We start from the raw sequence: 20,716 nt of genomic DNA, 5'->3' as shown, positions 1-20,716 counted from the left end.
CATGGGAGTTTACAGAGAAGAATACTAAAGTGGGTTGCCGTTTCCTCCTCCAGGGGATCTTCCCAACCCAGGGATCAAACCTGCATCTCTTATGTCTCCTGCATTGGCAGGTGGATTCTTTACCACTGAGCCACCTGGGAAGCCCCATAATGGTGGATACATGTCATTATGTATTTGTCCAAATTTGTAGAATATTCAGTACCAAGACTTAATCCTAAGGTAAACTTTGGGTTTTTGGTAAACTTTGGTTTGGGTAATTATGATGTGTCAGGTAGGTTCATTGACTGTCATATATGTACCACACTGGTGTGGGATGTAGATAGTAGAGGAAGCTCTGGGTGTATGGGGGTAGGGATATGTGGAAAACTGAACTTTTCTTTTGGTTTTGCTGTGAGCCTAAAACTGCTCTAAAAAATAGAATCTACTAAAAAAATAACAGAGTAAGAGACAAGTCCCTGATAGCTCAGTTGGTAAAGAATCTGCCTGAAATGCAGGAGACCCCAGTTCAGTTCCTGGGTCGGGAAGATCTGCTGAAGAAGGGATAGGCTACCCACTCCAATATTCTTGGGTTTCCCTTGTGGCTCAGCTGGAAAAGAATCTGCCTGCAGTGCAGGAGACCTGGGTTCAATCCCTGGGTTGGAAAGATCCCCTGGAGAAGGGAAATGCTACCCATGCCAGTATTTTGGCCTGGAGAATTCCATGGACTGCACAGTCCATGGAGTCCCAAAGAGTTGGACATGACTGAGCGACTTTCACTTCACTTCACTTCAAGAGGCAAGTCACATGTAACTGTGTGTAGTTTGCATATACTAAATGCCTTGTTTTATGTCATATAGGGTTGCTAAAAAATAATACATATATAGACAATTTCTATGAGATTAGTAAATATAATGTGAAAGGGTTGATAAGAGACTGGGTTGATAGTTTCTGAAATTTATTTTTGAGTCAAAAGTAAGAATATGATGCTAAATGAAAATAAGTGAAATGTAAGTTTAATGACTTAAAAAGCCATGAGTGGAAGGTTAAGTAATTATCAATAGAAACAATTCAAAATGCTTTAATGGGACAGAGTGATTAATAGGAATTTAAGAAATTTTTGTAAATAAGCCTCAGCCATTTTGAATAATGATCACGCTCATTTAGCTAAGTATAGGAAATACCTGGTGATTAGTGGTATTCTGGGGCTTTATGTTTCCATTTCTACATTCTTGCTATTAAGTAGTACATTACAACAAAGCAACCCAAACCAGTATCAGTTAGCAAGCTGCTATAAACAGGACTTGTTTCTATAAGCCGCAAGCCCAGCTCTCTGTCCCAGGTCACTTGATAAACATCTTGTATGAAAGCTCCTCTCCATGATTCTCTTAATGATGTTTAGTTCTTGTATTATTAATCTGCTAGGGCTGCCATAGCAAAATCCCACAGACTAGGTGGCTTAAATTGCAGAATTTTTGTACAGTTAAAAAAATTTTTTTTCTTTCTTCCTTTCTTTGTCTTGACTGTGTCAGGTCTTAGTTGTGGCACACAAGATCTTCAGTCTTCACTGTGGCATGTGAGATAGTTAGTTGGGGCATGCAGGATGTTTAGTTGAGGCACAAGAACTCTTAGTTGCGGCATGTGGGATCCAGTTCTCTGACCAGGGATCAAACCTGGGCCCCCTGTGTTGGAAGCGCAAAGTCTTAGCCACTGGACCACTAAGGAAGTCCCCTCTGACAGTTCTAGAGGCTGGAAAGTGCTGACAAGTTTGGTTTCTTCTGAGACCGCTATCTCTTGCTCATAGATGGTCACCATCTCTGTGTGTGACCTTTTCTCTGTGCGTGTGTAGGGAGAAGGAGCTCTGTTACCTCTTCCTCTTCTTAAGAAAGGACATCAGTCCAGTGCAATTAGGACCCCATCTTTATGATTTCATTTAACCTTAATTACCTTTTTATTTTATTTTTATTTGTTTGTCTGCACTGTGTGGCTTACAGGATCTTAGTTCTACCAGGAATTGAACCCAAGCCCCAGCAGTGAAAGTGCTGAGTCCTAGCCACTGAACCACCAGCATATTCTCCTTAATTGCCTTTTTAAGTCCTGTCAACAAGCATAGTTACATTGATTAGGGGTTCAGCATATGAATTTGGGCAGGACACAATCAGTCTCTAACAGTTGGGTCAGGAGACAATAATTCTCCATGGGAGCAAAAAGTGGTGTGGCTTGATACATCTGATGCTGAAGGGTCTTGCGGGCCATAATACAGGCTCCCTCCCTCTTCTTTACTTTCTTTTGTTCTGTCACAGGAAGTTGTTGAAGGGTTTTGAGCAGTCACTATCTGACTCCGGGTTACAAATTTAAGAATGCAGAGGAGCAAAGACTAGAGCAGAGACAATAGTCAGAAGATAGCAGTAATAATCCAGGTGTGAGATGATGTCTTAAATCAAGGTGGGGGTAATAGTAATGGTAAAAAGTTGTCAGATTCACAATTTGTTCTAGAGGCAAAATGGACAGAATTTGCTGATGGAATGTAATGTGGGAAAAGAGAAGAGCAAAAGTATAGCTGCAAGATTTTTGCCTAAGAAAATTATGGGAAAGAGCAGCTTTGGGAGAGAAAAATCAGTATGTTTTGACTTTGTAGACATCATACTATACATAATTTTTTGTTTCAGATATAGTAATAATATTTAACATCCTTCTTTTAAGTTCTAGGCACTATTCCATGTCAGTGCTTATGGATAATGATGCATTCATTTTAACAGTGGCTTCCCAGGTGTTGCTAGTGGTAAAAAATCTGCTTGCCAATGCAGGAAACACAAGAGAAGAGGGTTTGATCTGTGGGTCGAGGGAAGATTCACTGGAGTAGGAAGTGGCAACCCACTCCAATATTCTTTCCTGGAAAATTCCATGAACAGAAGAGCCAGTGCTTATGAATAATACTGCATTCATTTTAACAGTACCTTTAACTGTTGTATTAAAAACACATATGCCAGAATACTGCAGTGATAAGGGAACAATCTGTATGATTTCAGTACCTTTGGACTGTGAAATTTTTGCACCTAGTTTTATGTCCCTGCATATGTTCCAGTGTCTCCTGCTTTATAGTCTTTGGGGACTTGAATAGAATTTGTGTCCTGCTTTTGTTTGAAAATTGTATACATTTTAATTATGTTGAATTGGTCCATAGTGCTTTTCAGGTCTACTATATCCTTCTACTTTTCTGTCTATTCATTCTATTAATTTTTGAGGGGTTGATATTGAAGATCCAATTTAAAATCTTAATTTATTTACTTAAAAAATAATTCTAATATATGATATAACTATTTGTAATTTTGTTCTGTAATTTTTTTTCTTGTTCTGTAATTTTTAAGTCTCCTGTAAATGTGTTATACTTTCATAATTTAAAAAATAGAAAAGAAAGAGAAAAAGCACATGTGCCAGGTTCTGTTCTATGCCCTTTTCAAATATTAGCTCTTCCTTAATCCTGATAACCAACTCTGATATATTATTATTATTCCTCAACTATAAATAAGGAATAGAGGTCCAGGGAGGTTAATATACCTGATATAACATAACTTGGAATGTAGTTCCAATGTAGCTAACTAATGTAGCTTAGTTACTACATTATAGTCTATCATATACTATCATAATTTACTTTGCCATCCAATTAATGACATTTGGGAAGGGAATTCCAAATTAATTAGATAATCTAAGCTTTTTACTTGGAGCTTCAATGTCAAACTCTCAAAAATTAATAGAATGAATAGACAGAAAAGTAGAAGGATATAGTAGACCTGAAAAGCACTATGGACAAAAGCACATAGAGTATTCATTTTCATATCTTTGGGCATCAAGTGTATTTCCATAGGATAAATAAGAGTAGTAACAGTGGGTCAGATTATACACGTTGCTTATTTTAATACCTATCACCAACATGATGTTCAAAAGTGTAATTCCAATTTATTTTCCAATGATGGCAATCATTTTTTATTTCTTTTTATATTTCCCCAATCTGGTAATATTTTTGCTTATCTCCCTATACATGAGGAATCAGCACAGTTTATTTGTTATGGTTCTGAGTAGTCTGTTTAAATCCTGCGCTATATATAGAATTTATAGGAGTTGTTGGAGAACATAAAGCATGAGTATTTAGCCAAGGAAAGTGTGAAGGAGGTACATGTTATGTTTGGAATCAGATGGGATGGAGCTGTATACACAGTAAATTCATTAGATAATAACTCCTCCCCAAAGGGGACTGCACAGTGTTTGCAGCTTTTGGATGGAATATTCTTAAAAAGCATGGTTATAGATGAAGGACACAATCAGGATAAAAGAGTGAATGCATCAGACTAATAGACTTATGTAAAATAGTCAATTTACATTTATCCTAGCTTAAAGCACATGCTTTGCTAGCGTGTGAGATGAGTGCAATTGTGCGGTAGTTTGAGCATTTTTTGGCATTGCCTTTCTTTGGGATTGGAATGTAAACTGACCCTTTCCAGTCCTTTGGCCACAGCTCAGTTTTCCAAATTTGCTTGCATATTGAGTGCAGCACTTGCACAGCATCGTCTTTTAGGATTTGAAATAGCTCAACTGGAATTCTATCACCTCCACTAGCTTTGTTCGTAGTGGTGCTTCCTAAGACCCATTTGACTTCACATTCCAGGATGTCTGGCTCTAGGTGAGTGATCACACCATCGTGACTATCTGGGTCGTGAAGATCTTTTTTGTACAGTTCTTCTGTGTATTCTTGCCACCTCTTCTTAATATCTTCTGCTTCTGTTAGGTCCATACCATTTCTGTCCTTTATTGTGCCCATCTTTGCATGAAAAGTTCCCTTGGTATCTCTGATTTTCTTGAAGAGATCTCTAGTCTTTCCCATTCTATTGTTTTCCTCTGTTTCTTTGCATTGATCACTAGGAAGGCTTTTTTTTTTAAATCTCTCCTTGCTATTCTTTGGAACTCTGCATTCAAATAGATATATCTTTCCTTTTCTCCTTTGCCTTTAGTTTCTCTTCTTTTCTCAGCTATTTATAAGGCCTCCTCAGACAACCATTTTGCCTTTTTGCATTTCTTTGTCTTGGGAATGGTCTTGATCCCTGCCCCCTTGTACAATGTCACGAACATCCATCCATAGTTCTTCAGGCACTCTGTCTATCAGATCTAATTCCTTGAATCTATTTGTCATTTCCTCAGTATTATCATGAGGGATTTGATTTAGGTCATACCTGAATGGTCTAGTGGTTTTCCCTACTTTCTTCAGTTTAAATCTGAATTTGGCAATAAGGAGTTCATGATCTGAGCCACAGTCAGCTCCCAGTCTTGTTTTTGCTGACTTATAGAGCTTCTCCATCTTTGGCTGCAAAGAATATAATCAGTCTGATTTCAGTATTGACCATCTGGTGATGTCCATGTGTAGAGTCATCTCTTGTGTTGTTGGAAGAGGGTGTTTGCTATGACCAGTGTGTTCTCTTGGCAAAACTCTGTTAGCTTATGTCCTGCTTCATTCTGTACTCCAAGGCTAAATTTGCCTGTTACTCCAGATATCTCTTGACTTCCTACTTTTGCATTCCAGTCCCCTATGATGAAAAGAACATCTTTTTTTTTTCTGGTGTTAGTTCTAGAAGGTCGTGTATGTCTTCTTAGAACTGTTCAACTTCAGCTTCTTTAGCATTAGTGGTCAGGGCATAAACTTGGATTACTGTGATATTGAATGATTTGCCTTGGAAACGAACAGAGATCGTTCTATCGTTTTTGAGATTGCATCCAAGTAATGCATTCAGACCCTTTAGTTGACTATGACGGCTACTCCATCAAAATTCTCCAAGCCAGGCTTTAAGAGTATGTGAACTGTGAACTTCCAGATGTTCAAGTTGGATTTAGAAAAGGCAGAGGAACCAGAGATCAAATTGCCAACATCCACTGGATCATTGAAAAAGCAAGAGAGTTCCAGAAAAACATCTACTGCTTTATTGACTATACCAAAAGCTCTGACTGGGTGGATCACAACAAACTGTGGAAAATTCTGAAAGTGATGGGAATACCAGACCACCTAACCTGCCTCCTGAGAAATCTGTTTGCAGGTCAAGAAGCAATAGTTAGAACTGGACCTGGAACAAAAGACTGGTTCCAAATTGGGAAAGTAGTACGTTAAGGCTGTATATTGCCACCTTGTTTATTTAATTTATATGCAGACTACATCATGTGAAATGCCAGGCTGGATGAAGCACAAGCTGGAATCAAGATTGCTGGGAGAAATATCAATAACCTCAGATATGCAGAGGATACCACTTATGGCAGAAAACGAAGAAGAACTAAAGAGCCTCTTGATGAAAGTAAAAGAGGAGAGTGAAACAGTTGGCTTAAAACTCGACTAAGATCATGGTATCCGGTCCCATCACTTCATGGCAAATAGATGGGGAAACAGTGGAAACAGTGCCAGACTTTATTTTCTGGGGGCTCCAAAATTCACTGCAGATGGTGACTGCAGCCATGAAATTAAAAGATGCTTGCTCCTTGGAAGAAAAGTTATGACCAACCTAGACAGCATAGTAAAAAGCAGAGACCTTTGCCAACAAAAGTCTGTCTAGAGAAAGCTTTGGTTTTTCCAGTAGTTATGTGTAGATGTGAGAGTTGAACTACAAAGAAAGCTGAGCGCCAAAGAATTGATGCTTTTGAACTGTGGTGTTGGAGAAGACTCTTGAGAGTCCCTTAGACTGCAAGGACATCCATCCAGTCCATCCTAAAGGAAATCAGTCCTGAATATTCATTGGAAGGACTGATGCTGGAACTGAAACTCCAATACTTTGGCCACCTGACGTGAAGAACTGATTCATTGCAAATGACCCTGATGCTGGGAAAAATTGAAGGCGGGAGGAGAAGGGGATAACAGAGGATGAGATGGTTGGATGGCATCACCAACTCAATGGGCATGAGTTTGAGCAAACTCTGGGAGTTGGCGATGGACAGGGAGGCCTGGCGTGCTGTAGTCCATGGGGTCACAAAGAGTCGGACACGACTGAATGACTAAACTGAACTGAATTAACACATTAAATTAGTTTTGGATTCGTTTATATGTTCATTTGAAGTCTGTATTCTTTTGCTTCTCTTTGTTTTCCTCAGTATCCTGTTTGTGAGATTCCTCCATGATGTGCACAGCAATAATTCCTTCATTCTCATTATTGTATAGTATTCTAGTGCATGAATATTTATACATTTTGCAGTTGATGGATATTTGGGTTGATTCCATGTTGGAACGCAAATAGTGCTGCCCTGAACATTGTTTTAAAATGCCTTTTGGTGGACACATAGACAAATATCGTAATAAGGAGCTTGTTTTGTCATAGGAGTGGCAAATCAACTTCATTAAATCTTGCCAAACAGTTTTCAAATTGGGTGTATCAGTTTATACTCCCACCATCAGTGTATGAAAGTTGTATTTTTTTTTAATAAAGTCTTTATTGAATTCATTGGATTATTGCTCCTGCTTTCTGATTTTGGGTTTTGGCCAGGAGGCATTTGGGATCTTAGCTCCCCAACTGGGGTTTGAAACCCTGCCACGTGCACCCCCCCAACCCGCCCCTCTGGAAGGCGAACTCCCAACCACCGGACCACCAGGGAAGTCCATGTATGAAAGTTCCTTACCAGAAAGTTCCTTACCAACACTTTTTATTTTAGCTCTTCTGACAGGTATATAGTGGTTTTTTGCATTTTAATTTTCTTTATTTATTTTTGGCTGTGCTGCCCGGCTTGTGGGATCTTTGTTCCCTGACCAGGGTTCAAACTCAGGTGCTTGACAGTGAGAGAGCAGAGTCCTAACCACTGGACTACCAGGGCATTACTGCATTTTGGTTTTGATATATATATCATCATGATTTATTAAGTTGGTTACATATTTTACATGGCAGTTTGATACTTTTGAATTGTAGTACCTGTGATTAGGTTCTTTCCAGAAGAGAGGGTTTTTTTGTTTCAAGTAATAAAGGAGCACTCTCTATACTTTTTTCCCCCAAAGTGAAAATTTAAAGTAGATTCCAATATATAAAAGAAATTAAAAGAAGTACTTCTTGAGAGGCAGAATGCCATGATAAATAAAAGAAGATTCTGGGCCTAGTGTCATCCATTAGGAGTTGTAATCCTGCGTTTACTAGTTTCGTGAATTTGGGCAAGTTACGTAACCCCTATTTACTTCAGTTTTCTTATTCCTAATATGAAATGTAATGAAGTTTCATCATAAAGTTAATGTCAGGGTCAAGTTAGGTGTTTAATACAAAGTACCTAGGACAGTGCATGGTACATGACAAGTACTGTGTAATTCTGGCTGTTAGTGGTAGACATTGATATAAATTTATTTATGAACTTATACAAAATCGATGAGAATGAAGCTCTGCTGTTGTGCACAAATTTGAAATGAGGGTTATGGATGATCATCAGTTCAGTTGCTCAGTCGTGTCCGACTCTTTGCGATCCCATGGACTGTAGCACGCCAGGCTTCCCTGGCTATCACAAACTCCCAGAGCCTACTCAAACTCATGTCCATCGCATCAGTGATGCCATTCAACCATCTCATCCTCTGTCATCCCCTTCTCCTGTCTTCAATCTTTCCCAGCATCAGGGTCTTTTCCAAGGAATCACTTCTTTTCATCAGGTGGCCAAAGTATTGGGAGTTTCAGTTTCAGCATCAGTCCTTGCAATGAATATTCAGGACTGATTTCCTTTAGGATGGACTGGTTGAATCTCCTCGATGTCCAAGGGACTCTCAAGAGTCTTCTCCAACACCACAGTTCAAAAGCATCAATTCTTTGGCGCTCAGCTTTCTTTGTAGTCCAACTCTCACATCCATACATAACTATTGGAAAAACCATAGCTTTGACTAAATGGACCTTTGTTGGTAAAGTAATGTCTCTGCTTTTTAATATGCTGTCTAGATATGTCATAGTTTTTCTTCCAAGGAGCAAGCATCTTTTAATTTCATGGCTGCAGTCACCATCTGCAGTGATTTTGGAGCCCAAAAAATTAAAGTCTGTCACCGTTTCCACTGTTTCCCCATCTATTTGCCATGAAGTGATGGGACTGGATGCCATAATCTTAGTTTTCTGAATGTTGGGTTTTAAGCCAAATTTTTCACTCTGCTCTTTCACTTTCATCAAGAGGCTCTTTAGTTTTTCTTTGCTTTATGCCATAAGGGTGGTGTCATCTGCATATCTGAGGTTGTTGATAATTCTCCTGGCAATCTTGGACTTCCCTGGTGGCTCAGATGGTAATGTGTCTGCCTACAATGTGGGAGACCTGGGTTCGATCCCTAGATCGGGAAGATCCCCTGGAGAAGGAAATGGCAACCTACTCTAGTACTCTTGCCTGGAAAATCCCATGGACAGAGAAGCCTGGTAGGTTACAGTCCAAAGATTTGGACACAACTGAGCGACTTCACTTTGTTTCTTTTCTTTTCCGGCAATCTTGATTCCAGCTTGTGCTTCATCCGGCCTGGCATTTTGCATGATGTTCTCTGCATATAAGTTAAATAAGCAGGGTGACAATATGCAGCCTTGGCATACTCTTTTCCCGATTTGGAACCAGTCTGTTGTTCCATGTCCAGTTCTAACTGTTGCTTCTTGACCTGCATACAGATATCTCCGGAGGCAGGTCAGGTGGTCTGGTATTCCCATCTCTTCAAGAATTTTCTGGTTTGTTGTGATCCACACAGACAAAGGCTTTGGTGTAGTCAATAAAGCAAAAGTAAATGTTTTTCTGGAACTCTCTTGCTTTTTCAATGATCCAGCAGGTGCTGGCAATTTGATCTCTGCTTCATCTGCCTTTTCTAAATCCAGCTTGAACATCTGAAAGTTCACAGTTTACATACTGTTGAAGCCTGGCTTGGAGAATTTTGAGCATTACTTTGCCATCGTGTGAGATGAGTGCCATTGTGCGGTAGTTTTAACATTCTTTGGCATGCCTTTCTTTGAGATTGGAAAGAGAACTGACCTTTTCCAGGCCTGTGGCCACTGGTGAGTTTTCCAAATTTGCTTGCATATTGAATGCAGCAGTTTCACAGCATCATCTTTTAGGATTTGAAATAGCTCAACTGGAATTACATCACCTCCACTAGCTTTGTTGTGGTGATGCTTCCTAATGCCCACTTGACTTCGCCTTCTAGAATTTCTGGCTCTAGGTGAGTGATCACAGGATTGTGGTTATCTGGGTCATGAAGATCTTTTTTGTTTCTCTCAGGTCTATACCATTTCTGTCCTTTATTGTGCTCATCTTTGCATGAAATGTTCGCTTGGTATCTCTGGTTTTCTTAAAGAGATCTCTAGTCTTTCCCATTCTGTTGTTTTCTTCTATTTCTTTGCATTGATCGCTGAGGAAGGCTTTCTTATCTATCCTTGCTATTCCTTGCAATTTTATTTTAGCCTCAGTCTCCAGTTTTTTGTTTTGGTTGCACAATTTGAGGAAAATTTTGATTCATATAGATGAGCAATTAAAAACTTAAGGTTCACCCAGTAATTTTAGGATTATGCTTTTAGAACAATTTAATTGACAAAAAATAGTAGAAAATGTTTATATTGAAATTGTTACTAAATATAATATCTACATTTGGTTGGATTTCTTGTTTTTAAATAAAAATCACAGAAGCTGCACTAAAACTTACTATGGCTTCAGTATCTGTTTTGTTATCACGGAACAGCTGTCGTACAGATTTGCTTTTTATTGCTTTCAGGCACAAGATGAGATGAGCAGCCCATGTCCTCAGGCCTTCCCTGGCCTGATAAGTGTGACTCTATGGCTACTATAGTGTGTGTACTTATTGCTGCAAATTTAATGAGCCAACACATAGGCTTCATGAAAAACAAACTGAAAGTCAGAGCTACACTTTTCCTAATTCATGGCATATTTTCAAGGTACTCAAATAAAGGTGAACAGTAGAGCTACACAAATAAAAAACATGAGTTTACCAGTCAGCACAAGTTATGTGTTACGTGGTGTCTGGCATGTTAGTATTAGGCATATAAAAACATTCATGTATGTGCTGTTATAGTTCATAGTAGTTAACTCTTAGAACCAGCTGACGCAGTCACCAGCTGTCTCTTATAAACAATCTTGCATGTTTGTATCTGTCTGACCCTTATACCAAGAGAACCTTTCCAACTATGCTCATGCTTTCAAACAGACTAACGTGAGTATCTTGACAAACTCCTTTAGCACCAGCTTTACTTCTCACCAGCGGACTGTGTCCCACTGCTCCTTAATCAGCATGAGCTCCTCTAGACTGGCCGGTCTCTCCTCTGCCTCTCCAGCTCCATGGTTTTGTGTTCCCTTCTCTGTAGTAGCAGTTCCTGCCTGCTACAGCCCCATTACTATCTATCTTGAGTACTGTTATTCTTCCTGTTCCTGCTTGGATTCCATTTTCTCTCAGAATCATTCCTATCTGATACCATTCTTTTCTCTGAAATCCTGTCCTGACACTGTGTATCTCAGGATCTAAAATTTATTTTTAAAATATTGAAGTTGTGCTCTATCCCAACTTAGTGCCACTCACAAACTCCATCAGCAGAGGGAGCTAAATACAAGAAGATGAGTCCCTGGAATTAAAACCTGAAGTTAATGAAGGTGCTTATAAAAATAGTAACATGTTCACATACTGCTCAGTAATGAAAAAGAGGTGGAATACTATTAGAAATCAGTGGTTTGGGGTTCAGTTCAGTCGCTCAGTTGTGTCTGACTCTTTGCGACCCCATGGACTGCAGCACGCCAGGCCTCCCTGTCCATCACAAACTCCCGGAGTTTGCCCAAACTCATGTCCATCGAGTCGGTGACGGCATCCAGTCATCTCATCCTCTGTTGTCGCCTTCTCCTCCTGCCCCCAATCCCTCCCAGCATCAGGGTCTTTTCCAATCAGTCAACTCTTGGGGTTAGGCTCAGGTTAAGACTTCTGTGATATTTGTATAATCGTTTTCAAAGAGGTAATTCTGTATCATGTTAAAAACCTATTTAGATAAGGATGTTTATCACATAAGCATATTGGGAGAAGCAGTAAGATGTTTTTAGTCTTTTTAAAAATATTCTGTTTATTCTCTCTGCAAAAATTTTATTAAGGACATGAAGCAAGGTCACTAGCCTTGTGAAGGATTTCATATGGAGTAACGAGGCTTGAAGTTACCAAGGATTATGGATAAACCAGTTAAGTTTTAAAGATAGAATTTTCAAGTAAATTTTTAATTTGGTTTTGATTAAGTGTACGTATCTTAATTTCAGTTAGCAGACTTGAAGAAAGAGAAGCGGAACTGAAGAAAGAATATAATGCCTTGCATCAGAGACACACTGAGGTGGGTTTCTAGGTTGTTCCTTACCACACTAACATTAAGATAAAGAAATTAACCCTAGAAAATATGTTTTAATTTTTCTTTGAAAATCAGCCAGTATTATCCTTGGGGGTTATTATTTGTGAAGGCTTTAAATGTCATGTAGCATTTACTTAGTTACCAAATGCTGACTTTAATGTCTTTTATCTGGAGTTAACTTTTCATGTTATGAATAATGTAATTATTAAGGCATTTCCAATAGTTATGTTTTTGACTGGTTGAGTAAAAACCTAACTTGTACATATTAAAAAGTAGACGTGATACTAATATGAGAGAATTGATATAACTTATTTTGATACCTGTTGGGAAATGGTGGATTGCTAAATTGTTGGTCAGAGTCTCTACATTTTTAATACAGTATAAAGTACTTAATTTGCATTAAGCTCATAACAAATGGCAAACAAATTATAATGTCTTAAAATGACTCTAAAACAGGTTTTCTGCATGAAGTTTCAGTGTTTCAGATTAACAACTCTTGCACATAATCTCTTCAAAGCAAGTTAGAAAATGTATTTGAGGGTTTTTTAAATTCCTTTTTATGACTCTGTCAGCCTTTCCTGTGTTGCCTTTGTTTCTTTCTGTCTCCTTCAGGTGAAAATTGTGAACTGGGGTTCACATACTTAAATAGAATTTTCATAGACACATGCACTGTTACATGAAAAAAATAATTGCTCTTTCTCTTTCTAGTCCAAACTTTCCCGTGATACAGATGGTTACAGTCTTTAGCTTCCATTTTCCTTTCAGTATTGGGGGTGATCTCTTATCCTGCCTCCGGTAGGGACCTATATTTTTGCTTTTAAGTAGTATAAAACCCCACTCACTGCAGTCAGTTTCATTTGTTTTTGAGAGTAATGTGCTTTTAACACCTTCCACACCTTGTTGGAATTTCTTCCTGGCATGTGAGGTGTATTACTGTTTTAGCTAACATAGCCATGTACCAAGCATGAAGTGTCACGGAATTGAGTGGTAAAGGAAAAAGATTGGCCACAGAGGGCTGGAACCATAGAGCTCTGGGAAAACAGAACAGCTTACATATGAAAAAATAACCACATTTGAATAAGATGGTATTTGGTACATATTAAGACTATTAAAAAACAATTGGTTGTTAAAGGTTTATTGTTTGTTCTTTTCACACCATTCATTTCATGCCCCAACAGTGCGCTGTACTGGTAGTTCTTATCAATGCTGATCATTACAAACATGTTTGTGGGAATAGGTTTATGTGCCATAAATAATTGATAATGATGAATAATGAATTATGGTTTTTTATTGAAGATTTTAATTAACCTTTGTAATAATTGAGGATTTTTCAATTGAAATATGTCTAAAATATATGCTGTCTTAAAGTCATTGTAAAGTGAAATTACATATTTTCTCTCATATATGTACATAGTTTTTATATTTCTATTCCTTCAGAGAAAGAAAGAAAGTGAAAGTGAAGTCGCTCAGTTGTGTCCCACTGTTTGTGACCCCATGGACTGCAGCCTACCAGGCTCCTCCCTCCATGGGATTCTCCAGGCAAGAGTACTGGAGTGGGTTGCCATTTCCTTCTCCAGGGGATCTTGCCAACCCAGGGGGTCAAACCTGGGTCTCCCTCATTCCAGGCAGACGCTTTAACCTCTGAGCCACCAGGGAAGGATGGAATTCCTTCAGAGAAGAACAGTCTAACAGAAAAAAAGAAGGATCTCAGGAAAATCTTAAATACCAAGGCAGAGAGTTGGGCCTGTCTAATAACTGTGAAAGGTCTTACATGTAGCATTTTCACAAGATCCCCTCCTTTAGTCATAAGTAGCTTCTGTCCTCTGATAGGCTCTCTGTATTTTGCTCTGCCTCAAGCAATGTTTATAAGACACAGATATGGCTTCTTTAAAATGTGTTTGTGTGTTTATACACCTGTACTAGAAATACCATTCAATTAGCAATTATAAATTGCTATCCATGCTAAAGAACTAGGTCCTTTAAAGGTAAATTTTGAAAACCTTCAGGGAAAGGAAGTCTGAAGGGTTTAATCTTTCCACTGTTACTTTTAACTCAGTAACCTTTTTTATAGGTACACAAAAAAGTTGTTTAGACAGCACTTTTATCAAACACATTGTTTGCTGCTTAAGGGAAATCTCGGGCTCATTTCCTAATATGAATAACTGCTCTCTAATCAAATTCAAAATTTTATACACATTATTGAATTTGCGTAAAAGGACAGTGGAGGAAATATACATACTCATTAATCACCAAAAACTTGAACCCTTGTCTTACCCCAGGGAGTGTTTAAATGCATTCTCATCTTATCCTCTGAGCAAACTGTTTATCACCCACCCCCATTTTACAAACTGAAGCTTAAAAGAGAATATGGAGTGATTTGTCCCAAATGCTATGCTAGTATGTGACTGGATTTGAATCTAGGTCTCTCTGATTCCCTTTTCCTGAATTTTCAGTGCTTTTAAGTTATGAAACACATGTTAAATGCACCAGAAGATTTTCTGTCTCTTTGTTTCATGGTGTCTCAACCATTTTAAGAATTGTGGCCTGTGGATATACTTATTGAGCTGCATATGGAAAGATTAAAGGCCAACAGAATTAAAAGGATTCATGCTATTTGTCTCCTAAATCTCTTTTTTGCCTTGTTTTTCTAATTACTGTTGTCTTGCATTTCAGTTTTAGCCAAAGCTAAATCAACCTTTGCTGTGAAAATTTCTCTAGGTGGGAGGGGATTTGGGATGTTCCAAATAATGTGCTTGGGATCCTTCTCCATGACTCCAGCTACTTGTTGCTGAATTGACTCTTGAATATGTGTGAATTAATATGCATACCTGAGAAAATTGAGAGTTGCAGTTCTGAGATCAGGAGGGATGGGTCTGGTGGACCCAAAATAGATTATCTAAAATATATTCTATTTTACTTTCATACCTCTCTTCTACCTTGCAGCATTCATTGTCCAATACTCAGTTGGTTTTGTTTTAATAAAAAACCAGAGCTACTCTGTGAAGCCCTAAATTTAAATTTTTATGTATAATTTATTTTATCTACTTTTTTGTGCTTATATAGAATATACTTCAGACATCAAGAAATGTCTTAGAATGTGGGGTTTTCTCGTGAGTGTGATGAAAAAAGGACAGTGAGCTTATTGCCTGCCTCCAGAATTGACTGAAACGGTACCTGGATACACCACAAGTCTCATAATGCTTAACTGCTCTGATGACTGAGTCAGATGGATCTGAATTCTGGCTGCAAAGCCAGCTAGCTACTGACAGAACGCAGTTAATCATTAACTAGCTGGTCAAACTGGACAAGTTATTTTAACCTCCTTAAAATGGATAGAAAATCATATTATTGTTCTGAGGATTAATTGAAACAGTAGCTCTACATGCATTAGCTGATATGTAGATGGTGATCAATAAATATTAGCAGCCATTTTGTTGTTGTTCTTTTGTCCTACTAAATGCTAGTTTAATTGGGTTAAAACCAGTTTCATTGTGTAGACCATTTTGGAATGTTAGAATACTGTATCTCCAGTTACTTGGGATCACTTTTTTGATTGGGAATTGGTTTGGAATTCAACATCTAAATTAAAAAAATTTTAATTTATTTAAGACAGTAGTCAATCTGTAGAACGGACTGTTTCGGGTAGAACCAATTCTGTATCTTTGCATTTTATTTAATCTTTTAATTTTTTTATATTGAATAAATAGATTATTATAGACTCAATTTAGGAGAGATTTCTATTCATTTCAATCCTTAAAGGAACTTAGTCTTCATTTGAATGAATCAAATTCATATGATTACTTTCCATTATAAAAGAATTCAACTTAGATTTTCTAAAATCTTTTGAAATTTTAAATTGATATATTTGGTCTGACCATCACTTTGTTATGCTAGTCTCATTTAAATTTCTTCCTCACTTGAAGTTTTTCCTGATACTAGAAGGAAGCAACTCAGCATTTCTGCCTCACTGACACAAACACGAAAATTGTATTTCTGCAGAACTGTTGGAAAAGAGAAAACATTTAAACTTAAAATTATGTAAATTTAAAAGCTTTTGAAAATGCTTTCATATACATATCTGTGTGATTATATATTCATCTTTTTTTGCCTGATACACTTCTTATTTGTACTAATTTTAACTTGGGGAACAGCCTGGTTGATTCTTTTATATTTGATTTGGTGGAATTACCCATCTTAATCCACGCATCAGACTTCTTGTTTATCTGAAGTAAATAACACTTTCAAATTGATTTATATATGTCCTAATTTTTGTATATGCTTCCATGCCAAGTATAAATTTCACAACATACTTATTATTTATTTGGCTACACTGTGCAGCTTGTGGGATCTCACTTAGTTCCTCAACCAGGGATTGAATCTGGGCCACAGCAGTGAAAACATGGAATCCTAACCACTAGACCACCAGGGAACTCCTGACAAAAGCATACTTCTTAAAAACAAATTTTTAAAACTTGTTTAAATTTTCTTTCAGTAGCTATCCTTTTAATATTGCTACAATGCATATTTTAAGTTATTTGAGGTTGAAATCTATCTTCATGCTGCTCAAGTTGAGCAACTTACAAAGCTATTCCATGCTGTAATTTTAAGAATTCTAGGAATATTCTCCTTTTCTTGCCTACTCTTGATATTTACATTTCTTTAAATTGTGGGAATGTAAGTTGGTGTAGCCACTGTGGAAAACAGTATGGAGGTGCCTCGAAAACTAAAAATAGAATTATCATATGATCCATCAATCCCACTTCTGGGAATATATTCAGACAAAGCTGTAATTCAAAAAGATACATGCATTCCTGTGTTTATAGCAGCACTAGTCACAATAGCCACAGTATGAACATATGAAAAGGCAAAAAGATAGGACACTGGAAGATGTACTCCCCAGGTTGGTAGGTGCTTACTATGCTACTGAAGAAGAGTGGAGAAATAGCTCCAGAAATATTGAAGAGTCTGAGCCAAAGTAAAAACAAAATCCAGTTGTGGATATGACTGGTGATGGAAGTAAAATCCGATGCTGTAAAGAACAATATTGCATAGGAACCTGGAATGTTAGGTCCATGAATCAAGGTAAATTGGAAGTGGTCACACAGGAGATGGCAAGAGTGAACATCGACATTTAGGAATCAGTGAACTAAAATGGGCTGGAATGGGCAAATTTCATTCAGATGACCATTATATCTACTACTGTGAGCAAGAATCCCTTAGAAGAAATGGAGTAGCTCTCACAGTCAACAAAAGAGTCCAAAATACAGTACTTGGGTGCAGTCTCAAAAATGACAGAATATTCTGTTTGTTTCCAAGGCAAACCATTCAATATCACAGTAATCCAAGTCTTTGCCCCAGCCACTAATGCCAAAGAAGCTGAACGGTTCTATGAAGACCTACAAGACCTTCTAGAACTAACACCATAAAAAGGTGTCCTTTTCATCACTGGGGACTAGAATGCAAAAGTAGGAAGTCTAGAGATACCTGGAGTAACAGGCAAGTTTGGCCTTGGAGTACAAAATGAAGCAGGGCAAAAGCTAACACAGAGTTTTGCCAAGAGAATGCACTGGTCATAGCAAATACCCTCTTGCAACAATACAAAAGATGACTCTACACATAGACATTACCAGATGGTCAATACCAAAATCAGATTGATTATATTATTTGCAGCCAAAGATAGGGAAGCTCTTTACAGTCAGCAAAAACAAGACCAGGAGCTGACTATGGCTCAGATCATGAACTCATTATTGTAAAATTCAGACCTAAATTGAAGAAAGTAGGGAAAAACCACTAGACCTTTCAGGTATGACCTAAATCAAATCGCTTATGATTATACAGTGGAAGTGACAAATAGATTCAAGGGATTAGATTTGACACAGTGCCTGAAGAACTATGGATGTAACATTGTACAGGAAGCAGTGATCAAGACCATCCCCAAGAAAAAGGCAAAATGGATGTCTGAGGAGGCCTTACAAATAGCTGAGAAAAGAAGAGAAACTAAAGGCAAAGGAGAAAAGGAAAGATATACTCATTTGAATGCAGAGAATAGAAAGGAGAGGTAAGAAAGCTTTCCTAAATGATCAATGCAAAGAAATAGGGGAAAACAATAGAATGGGAAAGACTAGAGATCTTTTCAAGAAAATTAGAAATACTAAGGGAACATTTCATGCAAAAAGATGGGCCCAGTTAAGGACAGAAATGATATGGACCTAACAGAAGCAGAAGATATTAAGATGATGTGGAAAGAGTACACAAGAAATATACAAAAAAGAATACACAAGAACTATACAAAGAATATCTTCATGACCCAGATAACCACAATGGTGTGATTATTCACCTAGAGCCAGATATCCTGGAGTGTGAAGTCAAGTAGACCTTAGGAAGCATCACTGCGAACAAAGCTAGTGGAGGTGATGGAATTCCAGTTGAGCTATTTCAAATCCTACAAAATGATGCTGTAAAAGTACTGCGCTCAGTATGCCAGCAAATTTGGAAAACTCAGCAGTGGCCAGTACTAGTAAAGGTCAGTTTTCATTCCATTCCCAAAGAAAGGCAATGTTCAACATAAATGTTCAAAATGTTCAAGCTACCACCCAATTGCACTCATCTCACATGCTAGCAAAGTACTGCTCAAAATTCTCCAAGCTAAGCTTCAACACTGTGTGATCCCAGAACTTCCAAATGTTTAAGCTGTATTTAGAAAAGGCAGAGGAACCAGATATCAAATTGCCAGGATCCACTGGATCATAGAAACAGCAAGAGAATTCCAGAAAAGGATCTACTTCTGCTTCATTGACTACGCTAAAGCCTTTGACTGTGTTGATCACAACAAACTATGGAAAATGTTTCAAGAGATGGGAATACCAGACCACCTTATCTGCCTCCTGAGAAAACCGTATGCAGATCAAGAAGTAGCAGTTAGAACCGGACATGAAACAACGGACTGGTTCCAAATTTAGAAAGGAGTTCGTCAAGGCTGTGTATTGTCACCCTGCTTATTTGACTTATATGCAGAGTACATCATGAGAAATGCCGGACTGGATGAAGCACAGGTTGGAATCAAGATTTCTGGGAGAAATATCAACAACCTCAGTTAAGCAGATGACACCACCCTTATGGCAGAAAGTGAAGAGGAACTGATGAAAGTGAAAGAGGAGAATGACTGAAAATGCTGCCTTAAAACCAACATTCTAAAAACTAAGATCATGTCATCTGGATCCATCATGTCATGGCAAATAGAGAAACAATGGAAACAGTGGCAGACTTTCTTTTCTTGGTATCCAAAATCATTGTGGATATCAACTGCAGCCATGAAAATAAAAGACGCTTGGTCCTTGGGAAAAAAGCTGTGACAAACCTAGACAGCATATGAAAAAGCAGAGACATTACTTTTCTGACAAAGGTCCGTCCAGTCAAAGCTATGTTTTTTCCAGTGGTCATGTATGGATGTTGGACCATAGAGAAAGCTGAACGCTGAAGAATTGATGCTTTTGAACTCTGGTGTTGGAGAAGACTCTTGAGAGTCCCTTGAACAGCAAGGAGATGAAACCAGTCAATCCTAAAGGAAATCAGTCCTGAATATTCATTGGAAAGACTGCTACTGAAGCTGAAGCTCCAATACTTTGTCCACGTGATGCAAAGAACTGACTCATTTGAAAAGACCCTGCCACTGGGAAAGATTGAAGGCAGGAGGAGAAGGGGACGCCAGAGGATGAGATGGCTGGATGGCATCACCAACTCAATGAACATGAGTTTGAGCAAGCTCTGGGAGTTGCTGATGGACAGGGAAGCCTGGCGTGTTTCAGTCCATGGGGTCGCAGAGTCAGACAGGACTGAGCAACTGAACTGAACTGAAATTGCTAACATAACTTTTCGTATTCATTTTTTTCTTATTCAGATCACATCAATATCTAGCAAAGCCTTTTTGATTTTATGATGGAAATTGTTGCATTTTACATATTTTAATACCAGGTTTGGGTCTCTTATAAGTGGAACTATATCAAGAATCAAATCAGGGACTTCCCTGTTGGTCTAGTGACTAAGACTCCATGCTCCCAATGCAGCGGGCCTGAATTCGATCTCTGGTCAAGGAACTAGACCCCACATGCTAAAACTAAGACCCAGTGCAGCCAAAAAAAAAAAAAAAAAGAATCAAATCAGACTGTAGAATTTCTTGACAGAATTTCTTGATATTCTTGAATGGTTCATTGCCGTATTCAGCTTGTGTCTTATGGTTCCTTATTAAAGAGTTAATGTGCTCTGATTTTTCATTTGTTTCAGTTTGCTGCCATTTTTATATGATTATATTAAGTAATGATTCCAGTAAGTTAGCAGGCTAACATAGGAGAGACTATTTTAGCATTCTTTGAACTAAATCTGTAGCAAAAATAAATAAATATCTTGGT

General features: G+C 38.1%; 1 protein-coding gene across 8 annotated transcripts in view; it reads left to right on the top strand.

Annotated features, from left to right (window-relative positions):
* Positions 1–20,716, top strand: part of SPAG9 (sperm associated antigen 9) — a 150,997-nt gene that overhangs the window by 47,117 nt on the left and 83,164 nt on the right. For all 8 annotated transcript variants that reach the window (XM_044939115.2, XM_044939114.2, XM_044939113.2 and 5 more), the window contains one exon: positions 12,226–12,296. In XM_044939115.2, the coding sequence (XP_044795050.1) occupies positions 12,226–12,296 (71 nt within the window). The remainder of the gene's footprint in view (positions 1–12,225; positions 12,297–20,716) is intronic.

This window comes from Bubalus bubalis, chromosome 3 (genome assembly GCF_019923935.1).
Source record: "Bubalus bubalis isolate 160015118507 breed Murrah chromosome 3, NDDB_SH_1, whole genome shotgun sequence".
Taxonomy (NCBI): Eukaryota; Metazoa; Chordata; class Mammalia; order Artiodactyla; family Bovidae; genus Bubalus; species Bubalus bubalis.
Note: the sequence above shows the minus strand (reverse complement) of the source record. Positions and strands in the feature narration are given on the sequence as shown.